This window comes from Peromyscus leucopus, chromosome 7 (genome assembly GCF_004664715.2).
Source record: "Peromyscus leucopus breed LL Stock chromosome 7, UCI_PerLeu_2.1, whole genome shotgun sequence".
NCBI lineage: Eukaryota > Metazoa > Chordata > Mammalia > Rodentia > Cricetidae > Peromyscus > Peromyscus leucopus.
In genome coordinates, this window is record NC_051069.1 from 18,629,421 (window position 1) to 18,654,623 (window position 25,203).

Genomic DNA, 25,203 nt, shown 5'->3' on the forward strand with positions numbered 1-25,203 from the left:
AATTTTAGAGTGACATCCCTAAACATTTAGACTCCCAGTCCGGGTCTCTCTCTCCCTCTCCCTCTCCCTCTCCCCCCCCCCCCTCTCTCTTTTTGGTTTTTCAAGACAGGGTTTCTCTGTATAGCTTTGTGCCTTTCTTAGAACTCATGCTGTAACTCAGGCTGGCCTCAAAGAGATCCGCCTGCCTTTGCCTCTGCCTCTGAGTGCTGGGATTAAAGGCATGCGCCACCACCTCCCAGCTAGGTCGCATTTCTTTAGAAGGTATTCCTTTTGGAACCCCAGACCCCATATGGGGTTTGGGTGTGGTTGTTAGAATCCCAGGCTTGCTGGACTGTTGTCCTTACTCCTTTACTTTCTAAAATAGTCTTTGAAAACTAGAGCTGCTTTATATTTATGTTTAATTTTGGGTGTCTTTATTTAAATTTTATTTTGTGTGTGAGTGCTTTGCCTACCTGCTGTCTGTGCACACTTGAAAGAGCAGCTAGTGTTCTTAGTTGATGATCCATTGCTCTAGCTGCACAAGTTTTATTTTTATTTTTATTGTTTTGTTTTGGAGGCAGAGTCTTGCTTCATACCATGCTCACACGGACCTAGAGTTTGTGACAGTTCTTGTTCTACCTCCAAGCACTGGGGTTACAAGCGTGCCATCATGCTTGGCCAGAACCCGGATTCTGCCATGCCTTGAAAATATGCTTCATCTGTTCAACCCTTATTTTCAAGGCATTTAGATTTTTCTGGTTTTTCAAATTTGAATGATCATTGTAATGTATTATCTTACAGTGTTACATATAAATACCTATATTTAATATTGTTGTTTTTCTTTATGTTTTATCTCTGTATTACTCTGATTATTTCTTCATGTTATTTTATTAATTAAGTGTTTTTTGAACAGGTCTATGTTTCTTGTTAGTTTCCTGACAGTTGAGTTCCTCTGTCAGAGGGTGACTTGACTCCTCAACTCTTTAACTCTTCCTTAGTGTTAGTGAAATGTCCTTCAGAAAGAATATTCATTACATTATCAGTGGTGTTTGGTGTCAAAACTCAGCCTGTTCCTACCATCTGGTCCCCTCCTCTCCCTTCCCCACCCTTCCTTCCCCTCCCCTCCCCTACCCTCCCCTCCCCTCTGGTAGGTCTTTTAGTCCTTCCTTTCTTCCCTTCTAATTAGAGGGATAAGCCTCATGGCTATTGTCTATTCCTTACATTAAATGCAACTGGGGGTATGTTTAGAGCTTGCTTCCCCCCCCCCTCGAGACAGGGTTTCTCTGTGTAGTTTTGGTGCCTGTCTGGATCTTACTCTGTAGAACTTACAGAGATCCGCCTGGCTCTGTGGTGTCCCCCCACCCCCAAACACAGCGCTGGGATTAAAGGTGTGCACTGCCACCGTTCGGCCTAGAGCTTGCTTTAAGTGACCTTTAACTCTGATTAGAGTAAAGGACAGAGCAGGTTTTAAAATTCAATGCCATCCTAAGGTAAATGGCAGTTGTAGGCCAAACTTCCAACCTGACCAATGTTTTCTCTTTGTAAGTTTGGTATGTGTACATGTGAGTAGCTTGGTACTCAAATATCTTTATTTTTCATTGATAAAATTTCAGTGTTAATCTTTTGTTTGTTTCAAGTTCTCATGTAGTCAAGGATGGACTTAAACTGAAGATGACCTTGAACTTCTGATTTTCCTGTCTCCACCTCCTGAGTACTGGAATTATATGCACTTGATATTATGCCATATCATCTCCTAATATCTTTATTTTTATATTAAAAATGGAATTTTATGTGGAATAAAAGTTAGAGATTTGGATATAATGTGTCCTGTCACTGATCTTGAATTCAGAAACTTATAGTATAAAGTCCTGAATGATGGCAGAGTTCTTTTATTCTGCTTTTCTGCTTGAAAATGCCTTTTAGAACCAAGACATATGTAACAAATCAAAATATTGTTTTGTTGTTATAGATATAGTTCATAAGGTTATTGTTTCATGTTTCAAATTTAGGTGTGTCTACCTGCCATTTTGCCTGGGCTTTTCATTCTGAAGCAGAGGAAGAACTGATCAATATGATTCCAGCAATTCAAAGAGGGGACCCTCAGTGGTCTGAATTAAGAGCCATGGGAATAGGCTGGTGGGTGAGGAATGTTAACACACTTCGAAGATGCATTGAAAAGGTAACTTTCCTTCATTGGATTTTCAAAGACTATATCATTTCCCTATCTTTCTCCTTCCCCTTCACTCTTAACTCCGTGGTCCCTATTTTTTTTAATTGTTGTTACACACACACACACACACACACACACACACACACACACACACACACACTCGCACCTGCTACTTTACCCTCTTCTCTTTTCCATATTTATCTTCCTGCCCAATTAAAGCCCCTGTCCCTGTTTTTTTTTCTTTCCCCCTTCAAAACACTTAAACATGTCTATTCCCTCTTTACTGCTTCTCCACCCACTGTGGAGAGAGAGAGAGAGAGAGAGAGAGAGAGAGAGAGAGAGAGAGAGAGAGAGAGAGAGAGAGAGAGAGAGAGACAGGGAGAATATGCTATGTAGCTCAGTCTGTCTTCCTGCTTCTACTAGAAAACATTAATTCTGTTTTTAAACTTCCAGAAAACCTATTCAAGAGAACTAGTTTTTACCTTTTGAGATATTTTTTAGAACAATTTAAAAATAGACATTTCTTTATTATGTGTGTTTGCATGTGTATGTGTGTGGGTGCACATATGCACGTAGAGTTTCAAACCTGACCTTTATAAAACTTGTATGCAGAATGCTGTACATTTTTTTGCTATGTGTAGTGTTTGTTTCTTTTGAGACAGGGTCCTACTGTGTTTGTATCTCTGGCTGTTCTGGAACTCACTATATAGACCAATCTGACTTTGAACTCAGAGATCTGCCTGCCTCTGCCTCCTGAGTGCTGGGATTAAAGGCATGCACCACCACTATATGTCCAGCTAATGGAATAGAAGACTTTTTTAGACATTACTGTTTGACGTGTATCTTATTTGAAAACAAACAAAACTCCAGGGCATGCTCCTGCAACCCCAGTACTTTCGAAGTTCAGGGCAGGGTCAGGAGTTGGAAGGCAGCTTAAGTTACAGAGCACATCCAGGCTAGTTTAGACTTCCTGGTACGGTCCTATTTCAAAAAAACATAAGCTAGGCATAGAGGTGAATGCTTATAATGCATTATAACACTCAGGAGGCTAAGGCAGGAGGGTTGCCCTAATTTGAGGCCATCCTGGGCTACATAGTGAGTTCAAGGCTATTCTGGAATATAGAGTAGAACCCCCAAACAACAACAATCAAACTCAGATTGTCAGTCTTGACAACATGCTCTTTTATCCATAGAGCTGCACATTAAGAAATATAATGTGTTGAATTTCCAGAAGATGATCACATCTATTGAATTTTCTGTTGTCGTTACCGTATTTACATTAGTTTATTGTTATGTAGGTTTTCCTTTCCTCACCTTAGTGTGTGAATTTAGGCAGTTTACTTAAAGCTTTTTGGTCAGTTATCTCCTACCTGAGTAGGACTTCATAGTGAGTAGTATTCATTAAGATTAATGAAAGGTGCTCAGCCTGGTCCAGGTATATGGTAAACACTCAATAAATACTAGCTGCTGTGCTGTTTTTATTAGGATTACTGGCATACAAATGCTTTGCTCTAGGAGGGTGCCATCATAAGCTCCAGGGTGCACATACTCCCATTTCCTTAGTTTGTGAGCTAAGGAGGTAACAGTGAATCGTGAATTGTTGGATTGATTAATTGTAGTTCTTTTTGTCAAGTAGTTACATGTTACCTTCCTTACTCTTAGGTTGCCAAAGCTTCTTTTCAAAGGAACAATGATGCCTTAGATGCTGCTTTATTCTACCTGTCAATGAAGAAGAAAGCTGTAGTGTGGGGTCTGTTCAGGTAAGGTCCTGGAAGGAGATTGTGTTTGGGATCTGAACTCTAATGCTTTTGAAAAGAATTCACGGCAGGAACTCTGCCAAGTCAGCTGACTTCTTTATGTCTTGGTTCTTTTATTTACAGTGAATGGGCAAAATATCTTTTAATTTAGTTTAAAAGATGAGATTGTTTTGTGTTGTTTTTCAAGACAAAGTTTCTCTGTGTAGCCTTTGCTGTCCTGGAACTCACTTGGTAGATTCACCTGCCTCTGCCTCCCAAGTGCTGGGAGTAAAGGCGTGCACCATCACTGCCCAGCTAAAAGATAGGATCTTATAAAAAATGTTGATAAAAGCACATTGGAAAATAAAAGATAGTCTTGCTTCCTGTGTGAGTACATGAGGCATATCAGCTTTCCTTATTTAGTTTTGCTTCTTGTGTGGAGTACACAGGGTACATCAGCATTCCTTATTAGAAGAAATGCTAATAAGCAACATCTGTAACTGGAGCTGTTGGTCTTTTAAGATTTCTTTATTTTCTATCATGTATACGGGTGTTTTGCCTACCTGTATTGCCTACATGTGTATATGTGTACTCTGTGCGTGCCGTGGCTGCTGAGATCAATGAGGACATTGCATCCCCTGAAATTAGAGTTACTGATTACAGTTGTGAGCCACCACCTGGGTGCTAGGAACCAAACCTGGGTCCTCTGCAAGAGCAGCCAGTGCTCTTGACACCGAGCTTCCTTTGTAGCCCCTCTGCTGGTCTTCTTTAAGTTGAATGTTAGAGTTTTTTTTCTTTTCTCTGTCTTCATACAATTTATAAATAATTAAAATATTTTAAGTGTGATATAGTCACTAGTGTTTGTGTTCTCATTCCCAGGTCACAACATGATGAAAAAATGACAACATTTTTCAGCCACAACTTTAATGAAGATAGATGGCGGAAAGCTGCTTTGAAAAATGCTTTTTCTTTACTTGGAAAACAGCGCTTTGAACAATCAGCTGCCTTTTTCTTGTTGGCTGGTTCATTGAAAGATGCCATAGAGGTATAAATAAGCGAGTTAGCAATCATGCAGTGAGGCCTTAGAGCAGGTTGTAATTTTTGTTAGGCGTTTGTGAGAGCTACAGAGCTTGCCAAAGTCAGACAGTGTAAGGGGAATTACAACTTCAGGTGTGGCATGTTACATATTAAGGTAAAATGTAAAACTTACAGAAAAGGTCAAGAGTGGTTTGTGAATGTCTTTTTACCATCCATCTTGTGATTCTGAGCCATTTAAATATGTGCATAGGATATGACCTCCTTATCTTGTGCAGAAAAGCTGGTATTTAAGTACTTGAGACTCTAACGTTGAGGTTTGTGCTGTGCTGCAATGTACTTGCTTGAAGTATTGACAGTGCCTGTGAGGAGGTGAAACATTGCATCTTTTGTTACATAACCTGGCAGGTGATTTTAAATTTTTCAATATTTCTGCTTCCTGATGGCTCTTCCTTTTAGGTTAGTTATTAACTTTATGAATTATCTAGACTCATACAGAAGTAAAAATAGAGCTAAAAATAATCCTAGTATTTGGGAGCAGAGGCAGGAAGATCAATGCAATTTCAAGCCATCCTGGGCTATGGAGAGACCCTATCTCTAAAAAAACCAAATATATGATATATTATATTATTATATATTATCCTCTAATATATTCTCTATATATTATATATTGTATTATATTAATTACATGTTGCATGTAATATAATATAGAGGTTATATAGTCCTTGAGTCCGGTTAATTTTGTTATATGATTTTTTTTTCTTTTAATTTACAACTTTTAAAAATAATAAAATTTTAAAACAGCAACAATTAAAAAAATCACCAAAAACATGATAGAAGAAATAGAAAACTTCTAACAAAGTGAATATATTACAAATTTTAAAAAGCATTTTTATGCTTCAGCATATTTGTAACATTTTCATAGTTGTAAATGCCTATAATTCTGAAATAGCAATGTTAGCTTAGAAGATATTCAGAGAAGAGATGTTGATGAAGCCGTTACTGTTGGCTCAGGTCCGTAATAGGACAAGGATCAGTTTTTCCTTAGTAAACAGAAGGTTCTTCTAAAACAGTACACATTTATATAAAAATACATTTGGAAATTAAGAGGGACTGAGGTATATATCAAAACATTTTTTTTTTTACTTTTTTTTCTTTTTTTTAAATTTTTTTAATTTATTTTTTAAATTATACTCATGATATTCATTACTTACACTCATGATATTAACCACATTTGTAGTATTCATAGATTACATTCACAGTATTCATTCAATTATATATATATATTTAATTTTAAATGCCGAATGCCATTCCTTGAAGGGGGGAGGAGGTCTTAAATACAGGCTTACAGCACAATGGGAGGACCCTGGAGGGCAGAAGTTAGCTACTGATGTTTCATCTAAGCTGTTAATGTCCATTATTCAGGATACACATACAAGGAACTTCCCTTAAGCATTCAGGAGGGTGGAACCTGGCAGGGAATTAGCATAGGGAGGATATCAAGGTCAAGGTCCGCAAGCAAGGCAACAGTTACCCAAAACGGGGGCCAGGGACCTACAGGTCCCCCTTTTACTAAAAAATGAGCTTCTGACTTGGGTTGCATGGAACGTCAGCAGGTCACCTTACCCGTCATGGAGACGCCTGCCCAGGCCACACAGGTGCTCTGTCTTAGGTTGGTGAGTGCCCCCCAGGAATTACCTGTCTCTGAATACTCATTATCATACCTGCTCAATCGTGTGTGAGCTGCATGGTTAATTGCTGCCAAAGATCTCAAAGTGGCACTAGGCTTGCAATCTGTGTGTTTGATACAGAAAAGACCAACAGAGGTCCTATCTCACCCATAGCCAGTAGGCTAAAGGCAACTGAGCCATTCCCTTCCTTATCGAGCCATACTGTTCGTTGGAGTCCTTGTAAGATAGTATCCCAAAAGCAACTGGAACTTGAGTTTATAAATTTATAATTTTCAAAGCCAATCGAGATGTATATAACTACTGAATTAAATTTATCATGTCCAATAGAATGAAAGATTAACTAACTGTGGTAGCTACTTTTGTTGCCAGGGTCTCCACTGTGCTAGCTGTAGTAAGCAATTATGAAATGGTAATCCCAGGTATGTGCCATTGTTACAACAGCAACAGTGGCAGCAGCAATGTCAAATTCTCTTCTGGATTGTGTGGACATCCACTGGCATGGATACAACTCCAGGAACCTGAACCGCCAAGGCCCATTTTTCTTGATCCCAGCATGACTTTTGCTGGCAGCTCTTCTGGAGAATCCAATCTCATGGCCACAGTTCCTAGGCTTACATTAATGCTTGCCAAAGCTGGCCATATTGGGCTTTCAATCTCGATTGGCATCAGAAGGGTAAATTTTTTTCATGAAGACCCATTAGGTCTCTGTCATGTTGAGCTTCAGCAGCAGCCACAGGGTGGGTTCAGTGCTCAGGAATCCAAAGAGGAACCTCATTGTCCTGAGGAAAGACATAAACCAAACTCTGGGGCCACACCAACACTAGATGGGGTCTCCTCCACATGCTAGTAGAAAGATCTTTCCATTGCTCTAGAGGGTGATTTGCAACAGGAGCCCTCCAGTGCTTATCTGCATCGGATCATCCAGCAGAATCCACCGATAAACTCTGGCAGAATCCACCAATAAAAAAATTTAAAATATATAAAACAAGGGAAAGAATAGAATGTGGAGAGGAATGATGAGTCCCTAGTTCTCCCTTTTTTTAACTTTAGTAGAATGTTTGTTTGTTTAATATTTCAAATTTTTCTTTTCTTTTTATTTATTTTTTATTGTTTAAAATTAATTTATTTTCTATTATCAGCTTGATAGAGTATGTATTCTTATCTTAATAGTGAGATGTTTCATTGAGGTTTGCTCAGTAATTGAGTAAAACCGAAATTTATTATAAGCCACAGTCGTCCTAGGGACCTCCATGCTATATATATAGCCTCCATGGTTCTGTGGGTTGTAGTCTGATTGTTCTTTATTTTATATCTAGAATCCACTTATGAGTGCAAAACATTTTAAGTAGTGTTTTATTTAATAATGAATGCTGTTTCAGTTGACCTAAGACTGAGATCACACTGACACGCTGTGTCTTGTGCTCATCTCATGCACCATCCTTCTAGTCTGGAGGTGCCTGGGTTGTGACTGCTCACCTGTCTGCCTGCTTTGACACTCTTCTACCCAGCAGCCCTCTAGCTCCATCTCACAGTCTCAGCCTCAGGGCCCCTCCATACCATGGAAACATAAATAGACAATTTTCAGGGAACCAATGGGATAATGTATGTCTAATTAAATTGTCACTAAGATAAATGTTTCTTAATATTTAAATTTCAGGTGTGTCTTGAAAAAATGGAAGATATTCAGCTAGCCATGGTTATTGCCCGTTTATTTGAATCTGAATTTGAGACTTCATCCACTTATATATCCATCTTGAATCAGAAAATTTTGGGTTGTCAAAAGGATGGCTCAGGATTCAACTGCAAAAGACTACATGCTGACCCTTTTCTGCGTAGTCTTGCCTATTGGGTAATGAAAGATTACACCCGAGCCTTGGATACATTACTGGAACAGACACCAAAGGAAGATGATGAGCAACAAGGTAGATTTTGTGGGTTTCCCAGTACCTTTTAAAGAGTAAGGCAAGTTTTGGAGGGGAGAGGCTTATTCACTCCGTCCCTAGCTGAAGATCTTTTGAAAATTAATGGCTTCTAGGGGAAGGAGAGTTCTTTTTCTTTGAGGGTGTGACCCCTGGCAGGCCAGCTATGCTCCAGGGGATAGTCCCATGCCCATATGTACTTGGGCAGCACCGATTAGACTCTGTGGGTTGTTTAAGAAAAATAAAAAGAGTACATGCAGTTAGGAGAGAGTAGAGAGTGGGCTGGAGTGGGAAGTGAATATGGTCAAAATACATTGTATGCATGTGTGAAATTCTCAGTAGAATATTATTTTCCTATATTTGAAAAGATGATTACCATATTTATTTTTCTTTTTTCCTGAACACTTTTTTTTGTGGAGGTGTGGTTTGGTTACCTCGTAACCTTGTATTTTAGGGTAGCCTGGAACTCACTGTGTTGCCCAGGCTATCCTTGCATTTACAGCCCTCTTCCCATAGCCTTCTGGTGTTGGGCTTGCAGATGTCCACTACCAAGCCCCGGATTTGAGAAGCCATATGATGAAAAATTTTAACTTCATATTTGTAATAAGTCTGCATTTCACCATAATTTGATTAGTACTAAGCTGATCACACATATTTTAGTTCTCACAGTTGTTTTTTCTTTGCTGTTATTTCAAATTAAATAGTTTTTAAAAATCACCTTAAAGTTTCAAGATTTTTTTCAAAGAAGTGGAGACAGGGAGGAGAGGACAGTGGTGTGTTTTGTTTTTGTTTTTTTTTTTTTTGCCTGCACTTCTATATGTGCATCACATGCTTGACTGGCATCCTAAGATGTGAGAAGGATGAGTTGAATCCTCTGGAACTGGAATTGCAGACAGTTGTGAACTGCCATGTGGATGTTGGGAATTGAACCTGGGTCCCCTGGAAGAGCACCCTAGCTGGCCTGCGAGCTTCCAGGGTTTCTCACATCTCCCCATCTCCCCGCGCTTTAGCATTATAAAGGTGACCAGTTAGTCTTTTTATTTTCTTTTACTTGAACTCCCAAGTTTTTAATGCTTGTGTTCAGTCACTAGCAGTTTGTTTTTATGGATGCTCAGATTGTCCCATCTTTAGTCATTGGAGATCCTAACAAGTTTTTGACTTCTTTTGCTATTATTTTTGGATAATTTCCTTGCTTTCTGATAAGGCAAAATGATTCAGGCTCATCTTGTGTGTTTTCTGGCTCAGACCTCCAGATGATCATTCTTCCAAAAAATTCTGCTTCAGTGAGTGGGGACAGTGTTAGGGACTGCAGTCTGGTCCTCGTTGCTCTAGGCCATTAGAATGGATGCATGTAGGACTTGTTTCTTTCCTAAGAATGCAAGGGATCAGACTTTCCGTCTAGTTCATGTATAAGTGAGGTTCCTCTTGGGTTTAAGACGTGGGTATCACAGTGAAAGGCTTGGGTTTTCATTGTATTAGCACAGCTATTTGCTATTCTGTATGCATGGAATAGTTTCATGATACAATTATATGTTCCACAACAGAATGGCGACTGAGAAAACCTAAACCTTTTCATATTATTATTGTTAGGGTATAGCTTACTAAAGATGTACAGCCAAATCCTTATTTGAAAGTCACTTTGTAATTTATCTCTATGTGACTATGCTACCAATTTGAGATTCATTTCATTTCTTTAGTTTTTCTATTGTATTTGTGTGTGTGTGTGTGTGTGTGTGTGTGTGTGTGTGTGTGTATACTTTTCAAGGTATTTTCAGAGAACTCAGGCTTCTTTCCCCATTCCTCCTCCAGTTGTTGGCGTCTGACTTGCATCTCACTTTCTTAGGTCAGAGTTGCTGTGTGCGCCTCCTGCACCTTCTTTGACATCACGTGCTTTGGATGTCACTCTAGCATTTGTTCCAGTTACGTAGATTTAATGATGGCATGAATGAATGCTGGGTTAATAGTTATTTATAATAATATTAATTGCCCTTTATTTTGGGTTAATACTAATTTATTTTATTATTTTTCAATAGATATTCAAATTAACGCAGCAATTTGTGATTTTTATCTGTTTATTTTCTGCAGTTATCATCAAATCTTGTAACCCTGTGGTGTTCAGTTTTTACAACTACCTTCGAACACATCCTTTACTTATTCGAAGAAATCTTGCTTCCCCTGAAGGAACTTTGGCAACTTTAGGTCTCAAAACTGAGAAAAACATTGCCGATAAAATTAACCTCATAGAAAGAAAATTATTTTTTACCACAGCTAATGCTCATTTTAAAGTTGGATGCCCTGTTTTAGCCCTTGAAGTACTTTCTAAAATTCCTAAGGTAACTAAAATATCTTCCTTAACTGCAAAAAAAGATGAGCTTGACTTGCTTTCTGAGAGGATGGAGAATGGGCCATCAGAATCCAAAGCACCGAGTGACGTTAATGGCCGTTCTGGCGCTGCCTGGTCAGCAGTGACTTCCTCCCAGTTTGACTGGAGCCAGCCAATCGTCACAGTCGAGGAGGAGCCTCTGAAGCTCGACTGGGGCGAAGACCATGACAGTGCCTTAGAAGAGGATGACACGGGCGGCTTAGTGATGAAGAGCACAGATGCCAAGAGGGATGGGCAGGACCACAAGGCATCACTGACCCCTCAGGAAGAAGATTCTGCTGGAGGGGATACTGAGGTTGATGTGATTGCTGAACAGCTGAAGTTCCGAGCTTGTTTGAAGATCCTTATGACTGAATTAAGAACTTTGGCTACAGGTTATGAAGTAGATGGAGGAAAGCTCAGATTTCAGCTCTATAATTGGCTTGAAAAGGAAATTGCTGCCTTGCATGAGATATGCAATCATGAGTCAGTTATTAAAGAGTATTCCAGCAAAACATACTCAAAAGTGGAGAGTGAGCTTCTGGACCAGGAAGCTATGGTGGACAAGCCAGACATTGGTTCCTATGAGCGCCACCAAATAGACAGACGAAGATTGCAGGCCAAACGGGAGCATGCGGAGAGACGGAAGCTGTGGCTGCAGAAAAACCAGGACCTCCTAAGAGTGTTTCTCAGTTACTGTAGCCTCCACGGGGCCCAGGGTGGTGGTCTGGCCTCAGTGAGAATGGAACTCAAGTTTTTGCTACAAGAGTCGCAGCAGGTATGGCATCCCTTGTGATCTCAGCAGCTCTCCAGTTAAAGCTGTAAACTTGGGGTTCAGCTCCAGTAGTCCTAGAAGGCACATGTTTGTGTCCAGTGGTAGCTTTTCTTAGGTGAAGGCTTCAGTAACTAGAAGTTGGTCTAATTTACTTCTCTGTTGCTGGGATAAATACTGATCAAACCAACTTGGGGAGGACAGGGTTTACTTGGTTGTACAGGTTTTAGTTCATTATCAAGAGAAGCCAGGGCAGGAACTCAAGTGGAGACTGAAGTAGAATCTGTGGAGAGTGCTGCTTTCTGGTTTGCTCTTCATGGTTTGCTCAGTCTACTTTCTTATACTACCTAGGACCACCTGCCCAGGGGTGGCACTGCTCATTGTGAGCTAGGACCTTCCACATCAGTCAGTAACCAAGAAAATGCCCCACAGACTTGCCTACAGGCCATCATGATGGTGGTGATTCCTTGAGGTTCCCACTCCTACTTTTTCTCCAGGGTACTCTTGAGGAGGGAGAAGTGAGAAATATTTAGATAGAAAGAGATACCTAGACGACCAGAGGAAAGACAGAAACATAGGATTGCCTTGGGAGGGCCTAGGTCACAACCCAACAGCCCAGAACTTTATTCCAAAGGGCTTTTTATCACAATGCCAAGGGGTGAGACAAAAGACCTCCCCCTTGCTAGATATAACCAAGTGTAGACCCTTCCAAACACCAAGTCCAGTCATTGTCTTATGCAGCCCTGCTGGTAAAGCAAGCTCAGATCTCACTAGGAAACCTCTGTGGGCTCCCACACCCAGCTAAGTATAGTGTGTGTCAAGTAGACAAAACTGACCAGCACAGAAGTATACTGTCAAAAACTTGAGCATATGGCTGCTGTCTCCACATCTTCTGGGACAGACAGGTGCTGGGTAAGTGCTTGTAAAATGAGTGAACATCCAGGAACATACTGCTTTAGTCAAGTGCTTACCACCTGCATTTTTTCAGGTAACCTTCATTTTCACGTTTTGAAAAAACAAATCAATTTATTGTCACCTCCAGGAAACGACAGTAAAGCAGCTCCAGTCCCCGCTGCCACTGCCGACCACCTTGCCTCTGCTTTCAGCAAGCATTGCGTCGACAAAGACAGTCATCGCAAACCCCGTGCTGTACTTAAATAACCACATCCACGACATTCTCTACACTATCGTGCAGATGAAGACACCGCCACATCCCAGTGTCGAGGACGGCAAGGTAATGGGAACCTCCTGGCCATTTGTTGTACACGCTGGGAAGGTCAATGTCTTGTATGTGCTCCAGTTTGAGGGCAGAGAGTTGAAATGTTTCACTTCTAGTGAGTTCCAGACCGCAGTGAGTGCAATTTAGAAGGATGTATTCTTTTTCTCTTTCCTTTTCATTTTTCTTTTCTTTTTTCTTTGAGACGGGGTCTCACTATGTTGCCCTGACTGTCCCATAACTCACTCTATAGACCAGGCTGGCCTCGAACTCACAGAGATCCACCTGCCTCTGCTTCCTAAGTGCTGGGGTTAAAGGTGTGTGCCATCACACCCAGCTTAAAAGTAACATTCGTAATTCTAGCAAGGCTATAGTCTTCCGTTAGAACAGGTAAATACTTTTTGTAATAAAACTAATTTTCTAAAGAATATTCTTGCTACTTAATCATTTAGGTTTTCTCTTCTGTCAGATGAACTACTAATCTAGAAATATTAATAACTTTTGTTCCTATGTCAAGAAAATGTGAAAATGTAGGTTGAGGGAGGGGTACCTGAGAAAACTCCTTGAATGAAATGGCTCCTCAGAAAATCTCCTTGTTCACTGATGGTTGTGTTGATTGGCGGCTGTGCGTAGGTTAGAGGCCATCAGAACAGAGTTACCACCCTAGGTAACCCTCTACCCTGCTCTGAGTGCTTAACTAATGAATCCAGTCTGTCCCCAGAGCTTGGTGGCCGTGGGAGCTGCCTCCACTCCACAGCTGTGTACACAAGGTCTAATTCTAGGTCCGGCACCTCATGCCCAGTTGCTTCCTAAGTTCTTATCCTTACCCCTCTTTTGACTGGCATGTTTGATCTCTGTTGAGAGACTCTTCTGAGGGATCCAGATTGCCTATCGTGTCAACTTATTAGAGATTTCGAATCTACAGCGTGAAGTAACCCTGTCGGCGTTCTTGTAGAGATTTCTTACATTTTTTGTTAGGCTAAGAAATCAAAAAGAGAAAAGCAAGTCGGAAAATGCTCCCTTCCTTAGAATTTGGATAAGCTCCCCCCTTCCATGTTTTTTTTTTTTTTTCCCCCAAGATAGGGTTTCTATGCCAAGTGTTGGAATTGCCACCACTGCCTGGCTTGGATAAAGCTTTTAAAGACATGGAACTACCTCTGAAGTTCCTTTGAATTTTAAGAAATTTATGAGTCTGAAATTATTGATTCAAGTGGAGTTTAAACTGTGTGTTTAAAATATTATATGTAGAATTTTTAAACTTTCTAAAAACAGATTTGTATGACTTTCCCTTTCCTATGACTGCTAACTGAGTTCTTTGCTTTCTGGAAAATGAGCATTACACACAGTGCGTGGTTTACTTCCTGAACAGCCAGTGTTACTGATAAGATGGAGTCTTGTGTCATTTCCTAAGGCGAAGCTTAAACAGAAACTCTGAAAGTTGTGTTCAGAGTTGGCTGCAGTTCCCCTTTTGATGTCACTGTGTAAGGTGATGTTGTAGCTTAGGACAAGACCTAGTCTCTCTCGTCAGCACTAGTCTGCTCAGGTCTGCTAAACATCAGGCTCACAGCAGGTATGGATTTGATAAAGATAGTCCAAATGAGTCAGCTTTGTTATTGGGCATGCCTATAAAGATAAACGAGTAGGGTTGTCTTCTGTAGGATCCAGCTTTATTTACGATGATGCTAGTTTCCTCCGTGTTTGCTAACTGTAAGATATTGCTGTTGTATGGAAATGTCAGTACCGACTGTAACTGTGGCTGTTTTGGTTTTAGGTGCACACACTTCATTCACTAGCAGCATCACTTTCTGCCTCAATTTACCAAGCACTATGTGACAGTCATAGCTACAGGTAAAAACAATAAAATAAATAAACCACCCCGAGTAGTTTTAATACAGCAGCACATTCAACTACTCCAGACTTCTGTAGGATTCGCTTTCTTAGGGCTGAAAGTAATCCCCTGGTATAAACGACATGTGCATTTTAATGGATAAAATAGACCCAGAAAGAAAATAATAATTAGTTGGTTAGTTTAGATGTCACCTAGTAACAGAAGAGAAATGTAGATTATGACAAGCAGTAATCTGAGTGATCCTAATTACTGTCTTTTTTTATTGTACGTAATGTTTCATACTAGAGATCCCTATTCCCCTCAGAGATCAGTTTCTGAAACTGGGTCAGCTTTTATGTGGTTAACTGATTTTCAGTTGAAAAAAAAAAACTTGAAAAACAGACAGCTATTTCTTGAAAAAAGACACATGCTTAAAATTTATTAATTTAACTTGTACTTTTATGTGTGATGTAGAAGTTGATGGTGTCAGTTTGTTTGTTTAAGCAGTACTGGGGATCAACTCTAGGCTGTTGTGCCTGATGTGTAGACATGTTCTACCCCTGAGCTATACATTCTCCAGACCCCTGCTTTTAGAGACAGGGCTGCAGCAAGTTTTCCAAGCTGGAGCTCACTCTGTAGCTCAGGCAGGCCTTGAACTTGTGGTCCTCCTGTCTCATCTTCCTGAGGAGCTGGGATTACAGCGCTACACTACTATGCTAGCCAAGTGATATCAATTACAATGATTTGAGTTTTTCTAAATATCAGATTGCCTATATCTGTTTATACTTTGCATTTTAATGACTAGACTAGCATAAGTTGTGAGAAATGGAATCACTTGGAAGGATGACCTAGATTGAAATGAAATACATTAATAACTGAAAAAATTTTAATAGAAATATATCTGCATGAATATATGCCTAGACTCTTTTCTTACAAAGGTAGCTACCCTTTATGGGAACATCTGATTTTAAAATAAGGAGTTACTCTCTCAAAAATGGTTTGCACTCTGTTTTTGTCCTAATTAGCCCACACTTAAATGACTCAAAGGTTTGAAATTGTAAGTAAGGAAGAAATTTGTGATTTAGTTGACACGGTCATCAAGTGACCACAGATAAATTATTTGCTATCAGTCACTGGCTGAGATGGCACCGAATGAGGTGCAGAGACTTGCTTCAAACGTAGGTTTTTAGGCTCGGCTGTGACTCATCCTTTGCAGCCAGCTCTGCCTTTTGCTTTTCTATCCCCCATTTCCACAAAGCTCTTTAGAGAGGGGAATCATTTTTGAGGGGCATTGGTCTTAGACTTAGATACTCCTCAGATACAGTTCCCTGGTTTGTAGCTCACCTTCTGAATATATGGCTGAGATTAAGCAGTTTTGCAGAGCTAAACAATACAATAAACTCGGACCCTGAACGGTTTTGTCTGCTGCGCCCCCAGCTTACAGTGACCTCCAGCTTTAAAAAATGAGTGCACCTAGGAAGTGTCTTAAAATAGTAAGAAGCCCCTGAAAAGCACTAAAATCACCTGCCCAGGGTAGTAGGAACAGATGTTCTGTTTTAAAAGACTATCAATAAACATTTGTAACTAATTTCAAGAACATTCTAAAATTAGTTCTCATGGCAAAAGTGAATTTGATGTTAAAATCTTTTGATTTATTACAATCATCTGAAATAGATTTATGTTCAGTGCAGTGTTGACTACCTCTCCCAGTGCAGTAACTGTGCCTGTTTGTTCCAGCAGCCAGGCGGAAGGAAATCAGCTCACAGCAATGGCTTATCAAGGCCTTCTTTTAAGTGATCGACGGCGACTCAGGACAGAGAGCATCGAAGAGCATGCCACGCCAAACTCGGCTCCTGCTCAGTGGCCCGGTGAGAATTTCAGCGGTGGTGTGCTGTGGTGGGAGTGGTTTTCTTTTCTTTCCAAATCCCTTCGTAATGAAATTACATTTACTTATTTATTGTGTGTGGGGGGGGTCCATATGCTGTTGTATTTAAAATTAATTTAAGCAAAAGTTTCTAGTGACATTGAACTGACCATGGCCCTCCGCCTCTGGGAGCGCAGGAGTGCGCACCGCACCTGACTTCCTTGTTGGCTTTCTATGTGTGTATAGCTAAGGCTGTTCTGTCTCAAATAGTTGGGGTTTGGTTGTAGGCAGAATACTCTTTTCCAGTTAAATATTTCAGCGTATTTTTATGTAAGAACAGATGTTCTCAGCTATAAGCAGAGTGGTTACCTATTTAACATCTCAGTGCTGATAGAGTATATTGTCTTCTAATTGAGACCTCTTCCTCTGTCATCACGTTGGCCCCTTTTTTATGGCCAATGGAACATTTGGCTGTGATAATCCCCTTAGTCTTCTTGAGTGACAACTAAAGCCTCTTCCTTTTCCACGCCCCTTCCTCTCTTCCCTTCCTTCCTCCCTCACTTCCACTTTTTATTTGTTCCCTTTTTTCTATTTTGAGGGTTTTGGTATAGTCTTGCTAGGCATGATGGCTCAGTCCGGCCTCTGCTTCCTGAGTGCTGGACTCAAGCGAATACCACTGTGTCTGGCCCCTCCTTTTTTGTCTTCCCCGACCTTGACACTTTTGAAGATTGTGGACTATATGGTCGGTTTTAAAGAATTCTCCTCGCTGGGCGGTGGTGGCTCACGCCTTTAATCCCAGCATTCAGGAGGCAAAGGCAGGCAGATCTCTGTGAGTTCAAGGCCAGCCTGGTCTACAAAGCTAGTCCAGGACAGGTGCAAAGCTACACAGAGAAACCCTGTCTTGAAAAACCAAAAAAAATAACCCAAAAAACAAAACAAAAGAATTCTCCTCAAATTGGGGCCTTTCTAATTTTTCACTTAATGTTAGATTCAGGTTATTTTTGAGAGAGAAATTGAAAAAAAAATGTGCCCTTTTCATTGTAAAGTATCTGGAGGCACCTACTGTTACTTGTTATTAACTTGATTGCTTGGTAAGGTGTTTTTGTCAGTTTTCCTTTATAAAGTTACTGCTTTTCTTCCTTCATAATTAATTAGTAACATTTAAAGTAATAAAATACACAGTTTTAGCATACAGTGCTGATTACTGTCTGAGTCAGAAAGATTGTGGAGTGACTATATGGAGACTTCCTAATTCTATTCTCTTTCACCATTGTCTTAATTAGGGTTTTATTGCCATGAAGAGATACCATGATCACAGCAACTCTTATAAGTGGAAACATTTAATTGGGGCTAGCCTACAGTTCATAGGTTCAGCCCATTATTATGATGGCAGGAAGCATGGTGGCATGAAGGCAGACATGGTACTGGGGAGATAGCTGAGAGGTCTACATCTAGAATGGCAGGCAGCAGGAAGAGAGAGTGACAGTGGGCGTGGTTTGAGCTTCTGAAACCTCAGAGTTCCCCCAGGGACACACTTCCTCCAACAAGGCCACACCTCCTAATAGTGCCACACTCACGAGCCATTTCACTCAAACTGCCGCAGCTATAAAGTTGGAATGCTACTGTAAGGAAGAGCTTCGTCTTTTCCTCTGTAGTCTATAACTGACAAGTTTTGTGGCTATAAATGACTCTTACTTCATCCTATAGATTATAATCCATTCCCCTAATTATTTATACTTACATTACAAAAATGCTATTTTATAGGAATAGGTACTTAGTTTAGTTAAACTGCAAGTATGTGTACCTTTTTTCTGTTTGTACTTTATACTGATGTTTTTATGACACTCTATGCTGTTACAGGTGTGAGCTCACTTATTAATCTCTTGAGTTCTGCCCAAGATGAAGACCAGCCAAAATTGAATGTTCTGTTGTGTGAAGCTGTTGTTGCTGTTTACTTAAGTTTACTGATACATGCACTTGCCACAAATTCCTCCAATGAGTTGTTTCGGCTTGCAGCCCACCCATTAAATAATCGAATGTGGGCTGCTGTTTTTGGAGGGGGTGTGAAACTTGTTGTGAAGCCTCGGAGACAATCAGAAAGTATTACAGGTAAGATAAATCTGATACAAATACTGTATATAAAGATAAATAACTTCCAAAGTTAAAATAAGATTTTTTAATGCCTTAGCTATTTACCTTAAGAATGTATTAATTCTTTTTAGGATAATAAATAGCTAAAATTAGAGTAAAGCTAGAATTTTTTTTACCTTTCTTTTTATAGAAGTAATATTTTTGAGGTTGGAAAACCAGGACATGTTTGAAGAGAATAAAAAAGAAACAGCAGTAAAGGTAACAGTGAGGGAGGGACAGTGTAGAGGAAATGAGGTCATTAGAGATGTGAGGGAGTCCCCAGAGTTGTCATAGCAGTTGACCTCAGATTAAATTGATGGTCATGGAAATATGGTGTTAAAAATTCCAGGGGTGTGTGCACAGCATGTGTGCGTGCGTGTGTATTTTCTTCATTATGGCAAGTTATATTTTTTATCCCACTTTTTAAGCTTGTGGGATAAGGGAAGGGAAGGTTTTTTTTCTTAAAACACAGAAAGCACCTTAATTCATGTGTAGGAAAGGAATGGTCGTCTTGCAGTCAAGTAGTAAGTGACAGTAGGAGTTCACATGACCCACTTGTGCCTCTGTCCTCAGTGCCTGCGTTTGAGTGTAGCTGGTGAGGTTGTGACTCACCAGCTCCTGTCTTAGCCCTCCCTTAGCCCACCCAATTGCAGTGCACTTGAAATGTAAAAGGTTTTCTCCCAAGTCACATTGTTGTTGGTTTGTGGTAAGTGGGAGATATTTCCTCCAGTGCTGAGGATCAAGCCTGCGCTTGGTGCTTATTAAGCAAGTGTTCTCCCACTGAGCTTCCCTCCCTGTTTGTGTTAGTGCTCTCCATTAAGTCGTCTGTGTTTAAAACTTGTGAGAATGCATTCATCTTTATATCCACTCATCCCCTAAACGTGCTCTCTCTCAGGAAGTGTTCTGTCTCTGGGGTATGACAAGAACAAGACAAGCAGGGACAGTGGGAAGAGAATGGTGAGGAATGGGCATAGGCCGCTTCAGTTAGGATGGTGAGGAGATAGGATCTGATCAGGTTGCATTTGCAGCATATCCCTAGGGAGGTCTGTGATGTCCAGGATCAGCACTGTAGGCAGATGGAAGGAACAATGAGCAGAGGGAAGACTGACTTCCTTTTCTAAGAAGCCATCAGAGTTATCATCAATGGGGAGAGTGGTGTTCAAGGTGAGGGTGGAGGAGTAACTGGGGACAAGGCCATTTAGGTTTGTGGATCATACTGTAGACCTCAGCTGTTGCTCTATGGAAAGAGAGAGAACGATGGAGGATTTTAAGTAATGACAGTCGTAGGTTTTCTAAAGAGCCACCCTAGCTACTTTGTGGAGAATCAGCTATGCAGTAGAATAAAGGTACAGGTCCTGGGAAAGATGCTTTTATAAGATAAATGTGGGGTGCCATCAAGTGTAAGTGGATAAATAACCCATGCTTATGCAAGCGGCCCTAATTAAACTCATTGGATTGTACACACACATAAACAAAAAGAAATGAAGCCAGGTGTGGTGGTACGTGCCTTTAATCCCACCACTTGGGAGTCAGAGGCAGGTGTATCTATGCCTCTGAGGCCAGTTTGGTCTATATAGTGAGCTCCAGGGCTACATAGTGAGACCCTGTCAAAAAAAAAAAAAAAGAAAAAGAAAAAGAAAAGGCGTGAAAGCAGAAGAGGAAGAGGATCAGCAGAGTGGGAGGTGGACATGGTAATGGAGGGTGATTAATCACAATGCATTATACATATGTCTGAAAGTGTCATAATGAAACCCATTGGTGCGGCTGGAGAGATGGCTTGGCAGTTAAGAACACTGGCTGTTCTTCCAGAGGACCTGGGCTCAATTCCCAGCACCTACATGCAGTTCACAGCAGTCTGTAACTCCAGTTCTAGGGGATCTGACACCCTCATACAGACACACATGCAGGCAAAACACCAATGCATGTGAAATATAAAAATTTAAAAAACAAAAACAAATCTTAAAAAGAAACCCATTAGAATTTCTAATACATATTTATAAATAAAAAACAAGTAGATGAATAGTGTGATATTTGCATCCAGTAGAGTGTTTCTCAGCCTAAAATGGAATGAAGTACTAATATATACTATAATGTGCATGAACCTTGACTTAGGTCAAAAGAAAGCAAGCATATAAAATACATGTTATTAACTCTGCCTGGGTGACATGTCTAGAGTAGACAGATTCAGAGATAGAAGAGCCTGTGGTTTCCACTTATGATGACAGTGCTCTTGAATAGGTTGAGGTGGTCATTGTACAGCATTCGAATTGTAGTCAATGTCACTGGCCGTACACCTTTTTTTTCTTCTGGTTTTTCAAGACAGGATTTCTCTGTGTAGCCCTGGCTGTCCTGGAACTGACTTTGTAAACCAGACTGGTCTTGAACTCACAGAGATCCCCCTGCCTCTGCCTCCAGAGTACTGGGATTAAAAATGTATGATACCATTGCCCAGCTCAGTTTTATATCATAAATTCTACCTTAATTTTTTGGGGGATTTCTCTGTGTAACAGTTCTGGCTGTCCTGGAACTTGCTTTGTAGACCAGACTAGCCTCAAACTCACAGAGATCTGCTTGCCTCTCTGCCTTCCCAGTGCTGGGATTAAAGGTGTGCACCACCACGTCTACCTTAATTTTAAAAGATTTAAAAAATAATGCAAGCAGGTGAAAGTTCGTAATATTTTGGATGTGCTTCGAGAACATTGCTGTTGGAGTTTTTAAATGACTTTGATATTTCTTTATGTATAATCCTTCCTCTGGTTTTAACCATTCACCATACTAGTTCATACCTTTCTTACACCATCTTCTACCTTCCTCTTAATGAACCAAACACATGGGACTAGCTTAAGAAGCTTCATTGAGAACTGCCCATAGGTAAGCACCTAGCCACAGACTGGATTTGGTCTGATTCTGCATGTTGGCCTTGTTGTTACTCCCATTCTAGCTGGTGTCTACACAAGTGCAGTAGCCCTCATTTACAGAGACTCCTTTGGCCATTTATTCTGGTTGGTTGTTTTTTCTCCTTTTCCATTGTTCTTCTGCTTTTTTAAAAAGATATTTTGTATACCCTTATACTCTACATGTTCTTGAATCAGTATTGTTTTTTTGGTTATGTTTTTTTAAATTTATTTTTTTTTAATTTTTGAGACATGGTCTCACTATGTAACTCTGGCTGTCCTGGAATTCACTATGTAGACCAGGCTGGCCTCAAACTTGGAGATCTTTCTGCTTCTGGCTCCCAAGTGCTGGGACTAAAAGTGTGCTTCACTATACCCAGATCTTGAATCAGTCTTGAACCATAGTCTGAAACAATCACCCAGTCACTCTTGTAAATACTTACACATTATACCATTTCTTTAATGAAGGTTTAAAAATAATTTTGTGTGTGTGTGTGTGTGTGTGTGTGTGTGTGTGCACATGTGTTTGTGTGTACGTGCCTGAGTTCAGGTACCCTTAGAGCCTAGAAGTGTGTGTGTGTGTGTGTGTGTGTGTGTGTGTGTGAGAGAGAGAGAGAGAGAGAGAGAGAGAGAGAGAGAGAGAGAGAGAGAGAGAGAGAGAGAGAGAGATATCTCCAGGAGCTGGACTTACATGTAGCTGCCTGAAATTGGTTCTGGGAACCAAATTTGGGGCCTCTGTGAGAGTAGTAAGTGCTCTTAACTGCCAAGCCGTCTCCCCAGCTCCTCTTACCACATCTCACAGGAATTACTTCATCCATAGTCTGTCTAGCAAGTTACTTCATGGGATGATGGCCCCCTGCTTCTTTGCCATGGAATATTGATACACAGTAGCCAGGAAAGTTTAGAAGCTCTGATATAAAGAATTAGTTTAGAAGGTAGCATGGCAAGAGGAGGATCAGAAGAAAGGTTAAGTCTGTAAACTAATGCTGACCTTTAAATCTCGTTCAGCACCTCCTGTTCCTTCTGAAGACATAGATAAACACCGAAGGAGATTTAACATGAGAATGCTGGTCCCTGGAAGGCCTGTAAAGGATGCTACCCCACCACCAGTGCCTGCCGAAAGACCATCTTACAAAGAAAAATTTATTCCTCCTGAACTTAGTATGTGGGATTACTTTGTTGCAAAGGTAAGAGTATGAAGTGTGCAGGCTTTAAATGTGTCTGTTTTATTGACGCTTGTGTATGTGTCACAGCCAAATGATGGAGTAGCTTTTGGGTTAGTCACCTCAGTTTAAAAATTTAATCTTTCAAGTCCAGAAACCAAATAGTCCTGGAACACTTAGCAATTATCAAATGATAATAGATGAAAGAAATTAAAATCATTTGGGAGTTGGATATAAACTAGAAGTCAGTTTATTAACTTATTATAGACTCATGTTTTTAAATTGATGGGGGATTTTGTTTATTCTGTAGTCTTTCCTGTTGATGATCAGCATGGATTTAGAGGAGGATTAATCAGGCTGTGGGGAGGTGCTATGACATCTTTGTTTCTCCAAAGCAGAGAAAATTGGTCTAAAGATCAGTATATTTATGATCATTGTACTCATGATGATTCAGGATGTTAGCCCTGTCTCATACAGTATTGTTGCATGAAAATACAACACTTGCTTTTCTGCACTGTGCAGGAGAGTTTATTTCTTGCTCTTGCTTATATTTCCTCTCTTGTATGAGCTAACACTCTAGTCACCTTGCTGCTATGCATGCCAGTAAGACCTCGTATCTTACTGTTGGTGTTTGCTTGTTTGTTATTTTTGTGACAGGGTTTCTCTGAGTAACCCTGGCTGCCCTGGAATTCACTATGTAGAGCAGGCTGGGCTCGAACTCAGATCTGCCTGCCTCTGCCTCCCAAGTGCTGAGATTAAAGGCGTGAGCACCATCGCCCGGATTTTCTTAGACTCTTGAGGCATTGAACCACCTGTTTTCTTTGTATACTGTGCTGCTCTCTTAGAATTTTTGGTTATTTAGTGGTCTGCAAAGTATATCCCAGAATACCAGCATCAACAGGCTTTAGGAAGTTGTGAGAAATGCACTCTGGGGCCCCGCCTTTCTAATTAAAGATTTCTCCTTGCCATTTATAAAGCCCATGGCATCATTAATATAAACAGTGACAACATTAAGATTTATAGATGGTAATATGCTAGTTTATTTTCATTTTAAGATATTTCTCATGACTAATACAAAGTTACAAGAATTTAGAAAATGCAAAAACATTAAGAAAAAAATATGCCAGGAAAATGGCATGTTTATATTCCCAGCACTCAAAAAGTGGAGGCAGGAAAATTACAAATTTGAGACTGGCTGCATTAAAAAGAATAGGATTATTATTTAAAATATATATAATTGGAATATTACATGTAGTTTTATATTTTGCTTTTAAAATTAACATAAGGCAAACAATTTCTATAACATTAAAAACAGATAGCTAGCTATGTGGGGTAGTGCACACTTTTAATCCCAGCACTCCAGAAGCAGGCAGATCTCTGAGTTGGAGGCCAGCCTGGTCTGCATAGCTGGTCCCAGGCCAGTCAGGAATACATAGTGAGACCCTTTCTCAAACAGTGAACAAACAAAAACAACCCTCCCCCCCATATAATTGTCATTAAACTTTTTCTGTTATGGAAAACTTCAAATATATGCAAAAGGAAAAATAATTTCTAAATCCTTATCTATTATCTAGTTTCAAAAATTGTCAACTCATTGGACAAATATTTCGTTTTACCTTTATTTACCATTGAGGGGTTAGAAGCAAATTTGACCTCACAAGATTTCATTCATAAATAATTAGTGTTTTTGGATAACGGGTCTTTCTGTATAGCCTTGCGTAGACTGGCTTTTAACTTGCCTCAGTCCTCCTGTTCCCACCCCATAAATGCTCAGATTATAGGCATGTCTCCTCACACCTGGACAATATTTAATTTTTACAAAGAGTTCTCATGAAGAGGAAAGACAGCTAACTCCTCACACTGTTCTCTGACCATGGCACGCATGCACACATGATCATTTTTTTTCACAATCTGCATGTCAGAGGCTCTGGAGGAGGGCAGGAGGAGGGCTCATTGGGAAAAGGCACTTGCAGCAAAGCCTGGTGACCAGTTCAAGCCTTGGTACCTGCATGGCCAGAGGAGAGAACTCCTTTAGCTATCCTTCTGACTCGCCCTGTGTGGTATAGTCCACGTGTGCCCACACACATGCATACACCCACACAAAATAAATACATGAATTATTTTTAAAAAAGAGTGCTTTAAAGCTAGATTTGGTGGCAAACAATTGTAATTCCTGCTCTGGTACTAGGAATGTGGGAATAAGGGGGTGCCAGTTTGAGGTCAGCCTGTGCTTTCCTTAAAAAATAGACAGACAACAAAGAGCAGATTTTTTTTAATGGTGTGGGCCACCACACCCAACTTAAAAAAAAGTATGTGTATAGGTGTTTTGCCTGCGTAGCACATGATGTAGTGTCCAAGGATGCCAAAAGAAGGTGTTGGATCTACTGGAAATGGCATTGCAAGTAGTTGTGAGCCATCATGTGGGTACTGGGAATCAAACCCAG

General features: G+C 40.3%; 1 protein-coding gene across 4 annotated transcripts in view; it reads left to right on the forward strand.

Annotated features, from left to right (window-relative positions):
- Dmxl2 (Dmx like 2) overlaps positions 1-25,203 on the forward strand; it is a 123,945-nt gene that overhangs the window by 77,030 nt on the left and 21,712 nt on the right. For 2 of the 4 annotated variants that reach the window (XM_028864975.1, XM_028864977.1), the window contains exons 20-29: positions 1,989-2,158; positions 3,812-3,909; positions 4,765-4,930; positions 8,269-8,533; positions 10,616-11,670; positions 12,707-12,898; positions 14,652-14,728; positions 16,446-16,576; positions 18,433-18,681; positions 22,605-22,783. In XM_028864975.1, coding sequence (XP_028720808.1) covers positions 1,989-2,158; positions 3,812-3,909; positions 4,765-4,930; positions 8,269-8,533; positions 10,616-11,670; positions 12,707-12,898; positions 14,652-14,728; positions 16,446-16,576; positions 18,433-18,681; positions 22,605-22,783 — 2,582 coding nt within the window. The remainder of the gene's footprint in view (positions 1-1,988; positions 2,159-3,811; positions 3,910-4,764; positions 4,931-8,268; positions 8,534-10,615; positions 11,671-12,706; positions 12,899-14,651; positions 14,729-16,445; positions 16,577-18,432; positions 18,682-22,604; positions 22,784-25,203) is intronic. The other 2 variants (XM_028864976.1, XM_028864978.1) reach the window with 1 other exon arrangement.